The 11,192-nt window shown below is 31.3% G+C and overlaps 1 protein-coding gene across 1 annotated transcript; it reads right to left on the reverse strand.

Moving 5' to 3' along the window:
• Window positions 1-1,158: 1,158 nt before the first annotated feature.
• Window positions 1,159-9,763, reverse strand: LOC140445373 (uncharacterized). Its single transcript, XM_072537352.1, has 2 exons — window positions 9,192-9,763; window positions 1,159-2,079 (listed from the first exon to the last, which is right to left on the reverse strand). Exons 1-2 carry the CDS (start codon window positions 9,625-9,627, stop codon window positions 1,316-1,318), a joined length of 1,200 nt encoding a protein of 399 aa, XP_072393453.1. The 5' UTR covers window positions 9,628-9,763; the 3' UTR covers window positions 1,159-1,315.
• Between the last annotated feature and the right edge of the window lie 1,429 nt (window positions 9,764-11,192).

Here is an 11,192-nt window from a genome sequence, read left to right on the forward strand (position 1 = left end):
AAATCGATGTCCAACGATTGAGAGATAGCATCGAAAAACTTCAAAATTCTCTTTTTTCGGAAGTTTTAATTTTTTCTCTGTTTTTTAGACTTAAAGTCAGCATTTTACGAAAAACTCACAAGAATAACTTTCGTCGTAGGATATTTCAATTGACTAACAAAATCGCAATTTTTTATAACTTGTTTAAAAATTGTTGCAAATAAATAGTCTGCCTTGGAAAATTTTCGGCAAAACATTGCATATTGACATCATGATATATCGATGAAAACAAGTATCTGCTTATGAGTACGAAATAGTCAGATCTCAGTAAATAGGCGAAAAAATTTGCAGAATATTGAGCAAGGCAATGACAAAGCTTTCTAAGGCCGTTATAAAGCTTTATACTAAACCGTACTTCTCTTACAAATTCCCAATTGTCAATAGAAGCACGTGAAAGCCAAACAGAGTAGTACTGATGTGTATCATATGATTTTTTTAAATATTTACTTTTGAAACTGTTACTGTAAGAATTTCTTGAAATTTAATCATTGTATTACAATTAAACTAAACTCCAAAAAATAACACGACCAGTAAATAACTTAACAATAACTATAATATAAATATAACACAATATATTAACTTAAAAATCAACACGATACAATTTGAATTTAAAATGCTGGCAAGTTTGGATCTGTAACATGAGAATCTGTCTGGCTTAAGGTAATAAATTACATTTAATAGCCTCTTGACGAATAAGACGGTCAATATTAACACGTGCTCATATTTACAGATGGGAATTTGCTAAATGAATGTACTTTTTAACACATAGGATCAGACATACTCTCTTATATTAATGTGAAATTTGGATAACGATTAAACTAGATACCAGAAAAATATTCCAGATACTTGTAGCAAATAAAAATAACATATGAACAAAAAGGATTATTCAAATAACTAAACAAATGGTATTTTAAAAATAAAAAGGAAGAAGAAGAAATGTGGGACATCTTATAAAAAAAAGGATAGGAGTTTTATTGATGCTTTAGACATTGGACCAAAGGTGCCGTAAATCCATTTTGAAATTAATAAAAAAAATTAAAGCAAATAACAGATGATACGATTTGGATATGTCAAAGGAGTAGGGACTTAAACGCCATTGTTAGGAAACATTAAAAACTCTTTTGAATTTAAACAATAGCTTTATTCATAACCATATAAGATATAATTTTTCAATTATGAAAAACTTAAAATTTAAGCTTTAATTAATTTAAACTATAAATTTTGTACAGGTTTAGAATCAATTTATTGTCACAAACATGTCAAATGATTGATTCGATCATAACCAGCCTCGTTTTTCAAAATCTTCCAGTATAAACCACACCTTATCCTTGCCTTGTTGTGTAACGGTATCATATAGCTTATCGCTCTCCTCTGGCAGCTTTAATTCTTCATCTCTTTTTTTGGCAGTTACAACAAACAAAATAAACTGTATGGCATGCCCTATTTCAAAAACACACTCGTTTTTGATCTCTTCTATAAAATGTGATAAACTAAATGGTGTACTATCACACTGTAATTCTTCCAAAGTTTGAACGAAATGTGTATGATAAAACTGAATCAGTTCATCGAAATTCTTAACTAAAATATTTGTTTCAGTACTGGTTAATACAAGAAATAGAAAGTCTGACGCTGGAGAACCGTATGATAGAAATTGAAAGTCAAGGAATTTATTTTCTATTGCTGTTCCATCTGGTCCGAATTTTTGCATGGAGTTATTACACCATAAATCCGCGTGTACCAATGTGGCAAAAGGCTCCCGTACAGCAGTCCTTTCAACTTGGCCTATAAATTTGATTTTTTCAACTATAGGTGCCAATTTCTTTTTTTCCAAAATAATGCTTTTTGTTGGATTCCAGAATAAACTGTGAAACTGCGAGTTGAACACAAAATCGTTACAATATTTTTTGATATCTCGTTCAAATACTTCGGGTCGCTTAAGTTTTAGTGCTAAAGGTACTGCATGAAACTCAGCTAAGTCTTTAAGAATGAGCTTGATAGATTCTAGGTTAAAACCTTGCAATCTGTTTACATTGGTATATCCTAAAATTAAAAAAATATATAAATAAACTATGTACCTAAATTAACTGTAAAAGTAAATAAAACTGAAAAACGTGTTATTAGTGAATTAGCTAACTTTCTTAGTAAAAAAAAACAAAATAAATGAAAGTTAATTTATTTCCCACCGACAGACTACGAACGGTCGGAGCCTTTGAAAATGCAAAAAAAAAGTAAAAGGATGGAATCTATTGCAAAAGGAAGATCATATAACAAAAATTAAAGGAAAAAAAATTTTTGGGTGATCTGACGGTAAGGGTATAATCGGTTTATAAAGCTAAATAGCAAAGTTGTAGGCAATAAAAAGTTTTAAAACTTTTATATTTACGCTTTTTTCACATATTTTCACAATTTATGCGAAAAATTCAAATAACCAAGAATTTGGTTTTTAATTTGTATTTTCTACAAAAAAATATTTTTTTTTTAATTATTTTTTATGTCCGAAGCACACTGTAAATTTTTATATTAAAATATTTATTTTCTTTTTCCTTATTTTGATTAGTTATTAATATCGAAAAAGCCCCCTTATTTTCAATCAAAAATTCTCAAGACAAAATAACCTGTTTTATACTTGTTAATATCTTGAAAACTCAACAGTTTAAGAGATAATTGGATTTTACAAATCAACTGCATAATTCTGATTTAACGCAATTACTCCAGACAACGAAAGAAAAATAGACAAAAACATCAATACTTCTGAATTTTGGTATAAAATACCTTTAACCCCGCGTCACATACGTGGATTTTTTTGTCATTAGTACATATGTGGGGTGTGACAAACCCCAATTTCTAAGAAAATCAGAATTTTTCTGGCAGTTTTTTTATATGTTTTCATGGTCTGAAGTGATCATCTAAGGACTATTTAAGCAAAAAAGAAATAATCAGAACACCTTTATTCAAAAGAAATTAAAAATAAACTAATAATAGGCAATTCTCCATAAGCAAAAACCACAACTTAACTGAATAATCTTATCAAAAAATATAAACACCATAAGATCAAAAATACAATACAAGGAAAAACTCTGCCCGGTTGTATAGTGAGAGAAAAAAAATTAATCGCTATTTGAATTCATGCAATTTTGACAACTTATGACAGCATGCTCCAGGCACAGTAATGATTAACAGTTTAAACAGAAATATTTAGTTTTCCGATCTCGGCTTCTTGGACATACTGAACATCTTCCCATGAGTTTTGGAATCTTGGCAGGTGGTACTGCAGGGGCATCTTGGCCAAAATGTGCAATGTTTTGACGAATACTCCTTGGTCTTCTTGGATTATTTTTCTTTCAGATATGTGGTCCTGGATTAATTCAAAGCCCAACATTTTGATAAACAATCTTCTGGCAAGTTTGAAATCTTGATTGTTTTCTCTGTATATCACCAAAGCATTTATGGCGGCTGTATTCAAGAGAGAAAACACGATCGTAAGAGGCCATCTCCGTGAGTTTCTAGATACGTTATATGATGCAGACAGTTCATCCACTACATCTACTCCACTTTTAGTAAAGTTGTAAAAGCTTATTATTTCTGGTAAATTTTTATCGCCAGTTGCTTCATCAATAGCTCCATCATGGTGCATGGTGGACAACAGTAGGACGTTTTTATTTGTTTTCGGCACATACGATAAAAGTGTAATATCTTTCTGAAAGCCAAATAAAGATGTCATTTGTTCTCTGTTCTGGACTGTCAAAAATTGTGCTGGGATGCATCGTTTGTTCTTTCTCAGCGTGCCTACTGACGTAAGTTTATGCTCGTTTAGCAATTTTATCATTAATTCATAAGTTGTCAAAGGTCACATTTCGGTTGGAACCAGAAATAGGTTGTATTAGCCTCTCTACTATATCTATTGGGAAATTACTAACCCTGTAGGGACCTTCTGGCTGTTTTCCTGAATACACTTCCAAATTTAAAACGTAGTACGAACGGGCATCAACTAGGGCTTGCACTTTGATCCCATACTTTGCAGGCTTGTTGGGCATGTACTGTTTAAAAGCACATCTTTCACAAAAAGACTTTAACTTCTCGTCACATATTGAGAAGGAGTGTAGGCCTGCTTACAATTTTCAATAAATTTGTCCAGAATTCCACGAACTGGAGCTAATTTGTCAATCGTCAATCTGTCTTTACGATTATCGATGTTATCGAACCGAAGACAGACCATAAGGAATTGAAAACGATTTATAGACATCGTATTGTGGAATATATCGACACCAGTCCCATCTGTTGGCCATAAGTTTCTCAAATTATGACGATTAGAATGAAACATACCTGCTAAATAAAGAAGTCCGATAAATGCTTTAATTTCACATTCATTGGTTGGTTTCACCATGCATTTATTTTGATATGCAACTGATTTTTGTTGAATTTTGAGATTGGTCCAGCGCACTATGTCTTCGATCATTTTGTCGGTCAAAAAACAATTGCCAACAATCTAAAGCACGTTTAGCATTTTTTGCATAATGTTTCACACCCGGCAAATGAGTAATAATGTTCTCTGATCTTGTTCGAACCCGTTTATTATTTGAAGCAAGTTTATTCCATTGTGTTCCGTCTTTTCCGAGATATATTTCTTCGTTTCTTGGAGGTCCGTCAGTGCTTTTATTTTCCGTCTCATTCTGAAGTTCTGTTTTTGATGTCTCCATGTCTGAATCACCGTCAGAAACTACATCTTCTATTGCGATATCCTGCTCCGAGTCGGTGTTTGGTCGCTTTCAGAGATATGGTCAATATCGTCATCGCTTCCCGATTCGATGGCATCGTCATAAATTTCAGCCCATAGAGCTTCAAGCTTGTTCTGTTCCGCTTCGTATGAAATGATATTTTAGCTAAAAAATTGAATATGCAGATTCAAATAAGTCAAAAATAAAAACTTACTTATAATGTCAAAATTGCAAACGCGAGTACATAGGTGGGGTTTGACACACCCCTGAGCGTTTCAGGCGCGTGTAACTTCAGTCACTGCCTACAATGTACTGAGGTAACGCCTAAATTCGATGGTGGGGACATTTTTGGGAAGCTATTGGGGTGGACGTGCCTATAAGTCTGCGTTTGATTTATTTTAAGAGCGATATTTGGGAGCTGGGGTTTGTGAAACCCCACATATGTAGTCCGGGTTAATAAAGCTATTAGTTAACAAAATATTAAATAAAATAAATATATCAACAGGATAATTTGCAATAGCATTTGACAAAATAACAAAATAATTGGATTTTACATCAAACATTTTACGTTTTATATTAAATTAAAGTCATAATCAAAACATTTTATTTACAAACCAAATTAAAAAATAGTTAAACCAAATAATAATAAACTTTTTGTCAAAGTAAGTGTTCGATATGTCCACCATTTTCTTTAATTCATTGGTCAATACATTCCATAAAAGATCGTCTCATATTAAATAGCATCATTGGTTCTAAAGAAACTGCTGCAGCATTTATGATGAATGATATACAAGATACCTCTAACACCACAGAAACCCATGTATCTTCAAAAATTACACTTAACCCTGTAAATGGCAATGAAAATCATATGCAATATACAAGATATTTCTATTATTACAGAAGGAAATCTACTTTCGGATTATCGAGTTCAACTTCCAGAAAATGGTGATATTACATATACTATAAAAGATGTCACAGAAGATACAATGACTTTAGATATTTAACCAGCATCCAATAATCTGATTTTAATTTAATCAAGGTAACTCATTATCTAAAGAAATTGACAAATTCTTTTCTTGGTCAAAAACTACACAAAGAAAGGACAAAAAGCAAACAGAAAGGTTGCCTTTCGTGCTCACTTCTTCAGATCGTCAAAATCCAGATCGTCAAATTTAAAAAAAGCAGAACAAGAAAAAATAAAATTATAACGAAAACAAAAGCAAATTGACGTAAAATTATTCCTATAATATATCTAAATCAAAAGTTGGAATAAAGTGTCTATTTTGTTTTAGAGGCTACCATATTGGTACTTATGCAAAGAAAAAAAGTAATTGAAAACTTAAATAGTTTTGTATGCCTTACCTGCACAAACAAACAAAAAAGAAAATTAGGAATTTTATGGATAGCCATTGACTGTAATTCTATATATGCCAATAACTATGTTTATATGGCCAATAACTGTGTAGTTCTGTAAGTTTTCAAATTTGTGTTTATTTTGAATTTACAATATTTTTTCTGATTAAAATAACCTTTTTATAAAAGGTTTTTATATATTAAAGAGTTTTTATAAAATTTGATGTTTCATTGCTATTAAAAGGAGAACGTCAAAAAACTGTCAAAGTGTTTAGACGCATTTCAAAGTTTCTCTTAAAAATTGAAATATTTAAACGATTATTTCTTCAGTTCTGAACATGTAAATAGTGAATTATATTAAAATCAAAATCATGTTCGAGTCTAATCTAAAATAGATCGCAAAGAAGTTAATTTTATAGTGGGTTAATAACTTAAGAAATGTAATTAAGTATAAAAGTGAAAGTGATTTGTATACTGAATATTGGAATTGTGAGTAGATAAAATATACTTTTTTCATCTATTTGGATTTATATATTTAAGTAAACAACTGCAATCAGTTATAAGTATTATCCAATTTACATGAACTGGTATCACAACGAAAGCTCTAAAACAGCACCGGTTTTAGTCGGATTTTAAAATCCATTTAAAAGATGTCATCTTCCAATCAGCTACCACAAAATGCATCATACTCAAAAGCAGTTAGTCAACCACGGAGTATATTAATCCCAAGCAGAGATCAAGCTATTTTGTTTAACACTCTAGAGAATTGTACAATTAATGACTATCTTGAAGGATTGAGTCAGCATATAGAACCGAAAAATATAACTTTCGCATCCCGTATATCAAACGGTAGAATATGCATATATCTATCATCCAAAAACCTAGTAGATAAATTCATAGCAGAAACAAAGAAAATAATAGTAAATGGAAATATACTAGAAGCGAGAAGATTAATAACTCCATCAGTCCGCTTAATTCTGTCCAATGTATGTCCAAGCATACCTTCTAACATAATAATGGACGAATTAATAAAACCAGGTTTAAATCCTCTCTCAGACATATCATATCTACGGACAGGAGCAACCAATCCTGCCTTTAGTCATATTCTAAGCTTCCGAAGACAAATTTTCGTTTCACCTTTTCCAGACAACTTTGTACTACCTGAATCTTTTATTATCGAGTTGGAACAAACATCATACCGCATATTTATAGCCCAAAACGAAAATTGTTTCAAATGTAAATTAACTGGACACCAGGCAGCTAATTGTCCAAATATTTTACCTTCTAACCATCCTCACAATGATAGTGCAATGCAAACAGAAATAAGACAAAATTCATCAATAAATCATACTCAACAAGATAATCTACAAAATACTCCTGCAATCTCAAATACCACTCCCTCCACACTTACTACGTCTTCTCAAACTACATTACAAAGAGTAGCAATCCCAAATTTATCAATAAACCAAACCCAACAGTGCTCACTACAAAATACATCCATACATTTGACCACTTCTTCAGTTAACACTACAATCGCAACACCTACATCGTCTGAGTCATCCTCTAATACCCAAAAACATAAATCAACCTTACCCGAAACAAGTCAACACTTACCTCCAAATAAAAATACACATTTGAACTCTTACGAACCCCAAGTAACTTCGAACAAAGCAACCGGAAAAAGAACCCTAGAAGATGCAATCACGCCACCCTCCGAAGAAAACTTTGAAAAACCTAAGCTTCAATTAAAGAAAAAAACCAAAACTGATGACAAAAACTTAAGAAATGATATACCAAATCTCCAAACATTATTGGAACCAGTTAGAGAATATGTAGAAAGGGAAAAGCAATTGTTAAGCTTCGATCAAGTAGTGGATCTATTCGAAAATATACAATGATCAAAAGACAGCGTAACAAAATTGTACTCAGAAGACTCTTATGTACTTATAAAGTTCCTAACGGAATTACATTCATACTACATCGACAAAAGAATGAAAACCATAAGCACCAAATTAATACGAAAACTTGGCAAACACATAGGTTTACTCTCTACAGTGAAAACTTCATTATCGGAAGAAGATTCCGACTCATCGGTAAATAATTCCTCTAAAAAATAATAATATCACTGTTGACTTCATGTCTGTCCCATCACAAGTCTTATAAAAAAACATGAATATTAAAAAACACAATAAGTTATCTTAAAGACTCAGAACTGTATCAATTATTGTAATTTTTTCTACCTTTACCTGTATTATTTTTTAGGTCGCTAATAACCCTTGTGGTTGCAGCGTAAATAAATAAATAAAAAATTGCTATTAAAAATCCCTTACAAAATATTTCACTTTAAAAGATAGCAATTTACAATTTTAATTCAATTGGCAATTCCTTAAGTGGCCAATCACTGTATTTGTTACCTTATTATAATTTTTTTATATAGACCTGTGTCCTTTTGTAATGACCTGTAATAAACTGTTCTTACTGTATGGAAATAAACTCTTTTAAGCTGCTAAAAACAATTTCTTTCCCGCCCAAAGGTTTAATAAGCTTTTTAATTTTCTTATAATTTTAAACAGATTATCAAAAAGGAAAAAAAATTAACCATAAAAATTTTGCTTTTACTTTAAAAAAGTAGTGTTTTTTTTTTAAACTGGAATATCTTAAAAAATTTTGGATTTTTTATTCTGAAAAAAGCGATAATTAAGAAAACATTACACTATATTTTTACCATCTTTCATCAAATTTGAATAACTTTTACAGAAATCAAAAATAAAAAAACGAAGTCATCGAAAAAAGACAATTTTGTGAATTTTACTCTGTTATTTTGAAGTTATGTTAAGAACTTTTACACTATTATCTTTTATATTATTTACAACTTTTATTTGTGCTGAACCTAAACCTGAAATTTTGAGCTGCATATTTTATTCTTATTTTGTGACGTCTACTCCCACCTACCATCTTCCATTATAAAATTTTAGATAACATTTTTTATTAAAATTGAGCTAATTTGCCTGGTCTATATGTATCTTACCGAGTACGGAAAAAAAAGAAGAATCGAGAATAAAATAAAACACGTTTAAATCTTACCGTTAGCGAACAGATTTTCCAGAATAAGCACAGCATCAGAGTCGACTTGCTGACCACCGTCCAAATTGATCCTGGCACCATAAAATCTAGGAACACAATTGAACACGTTTTTCACACCGGATTCTTTTTGAAAACTTTGCAAAATTGGAACCACTGTCTGGTACATTGCGACCTCATTTTTGAATGTTACCTGTATATTAAAGTTTTCTCTAAATAACTCACTGGTTGGAATTTTCTTAGCTACCAAATGAAGATCAGTTTCCAAATGTTCATCAGATTTTAAAGTTACGTCGAGTTTTAACATAAGACTTCCATAATTCTCTCCTGGAGCCGTTAATCTGGTTATTTTCGTGTTAGTTATTTTTGATACACCTATAACAGACTTGAGAATACCGTTCAGATTTTTTATGCCATCTTTATCGTCTTCGCTTGACATTTTTCGGAGAATATTTATGAGTGATTTATGGTTAAATTGTTTAGTTCTAACAAAAAAATTATACAACTGTAAAACTAGGTTAATTATGATAGCAATTTTGTTGGCGTCTTTGCGAGGTCGAGTGTCTGAATCTACGTCTCGTGTATTTTATTAGTAGTAGGGGTAATCTGCGAAAGGTTGAATTATCATAAGGAATGTGGTAATTCCTTAAGTATAAGATCATCAAACATTTTTCTTACGAGTGGGTGTTTATCATAATGGGAATTTACTTTTTTTGGAAAAACGATTTAATTGATCTATAATTTCTTTAATCTTAGTTTAATTTATTATTTATTTAATAACATATTTAATTTAATTTTTCTTTGATGGTGTGGCGGGTCACTAGGATGGAGTTCAAATTAATTTTTTTTTAATTTTATTTTCGCATGGTGCGGAATTGATGTTCATTCCATTTTTGAATAAAAAGCTCAGACGACATTCGTTCGTATTTTCAGTCTGAAAAGTGGCTCATCGTGATGGGACAAAAAAATGTTTTGTCGTCATCTACGCGGGGTACAGTGTAGCAGTTTCGCTAAGATACCAATCAAAAACCTTTATGACAATCTTTGTTATTTTAGTTTGGGCAACTGGCCCAGTGATTTCGAAATTTTGATGATTTTGTCAGTTTTAAATTGTTAAGAAAAAAATTCGGTAGAGTTAACGATACTGCTTTTTATTCATTTAGTTCAGCTATTGGGACTATAATATAAAGAAAAAAGAAAAAATAGTTAATATAAAATGAAAAAATTATGCTTATAAATTGAAAAATAACATAAGAATCACTGTGGGCGATAGTTTTTTATCTCTCCTCTGTAGCCCACAGACATAAGGACTTGCTTCTGTAGCCAATTTGACAGATCTTTCAGTTAATTGTGTGTGACACGGAATTTTTCTAATATTTCTGAGGATTTCATTTTCCACAAGCTGTGGCTCTATGATGGCCTGAGATATTATTAATATTCTTCGTAAGTAATGGCTCTGTCTTGATCTTCCAATCTATCATATCGACATAATCAATAGCATCCATGGTTAAAGTAGTTACTTGAAAAATATGTAAAGCTCTGATGTTTAATCTATTAATGCCCAGCGTACCTGCACGGGTACGGCAAATATAATTTTCTACTGACGCCATCTATGGTTGAAAATCTCAATATATGGGACACAAGACGCTTCTGCATAGTTTCATTTCTCAGAAGGTGTAACAGATTACTGTATTTTTTTGCATTTTACATTAGGCAAAAGGGTATACAGTATAATATATATTATTTTAGGTCTGAAATTCTACGATGAGTCTTCCTGAAATAACCACGTCTACATTTTATAGAAAAAGGTATCAAACCTTTGCAGCAGCTGTAAATGATATTGAAAGTATAGAGATTACCAATAGTGCTGAAATAGATCTGGTAATAATTCCACCAAATGTTGACTACTAAACGGATGAGGAGAAGTTTAATGAAGATGATTTAGTAACAACCCAAATTCCTAACGATGTTCATGGAAAACTTGAAGTTTTCCAGGGGAACTTC

The sequence above is a fragment of the Diabrotica undecimpunctata genome, chromosome 7, assembly GCF_040954645.1.
Source record: "Diabrotica undecimpunctata isolate CICGRU chromosome 7, icDiaUnde3, whole genome shotgun sequence".
Lineage (NCBI taxonomy): Eukaryota > Metazoa > Arthropoda > Insecta > Coleoptera > Chrysomelidae > Diabrotica > Diabrotica undecimpunctata.

Coding starts and splice junctions, on each gene's coding strand:
- LOC140445373 (XM_072537352.1), bottom strand. CDS start 9,627: ATGTCAAGCGAAGACGATAAAGATGGCATAAAAAATCTGAACGGTATT. Junction 2,080..9,191: donor GGAAAATCTGTTCGCTAACG/GTAAGATTTAAA, acceptor TTTTAATTTTAG/GATATACCAATGTAAACAGA.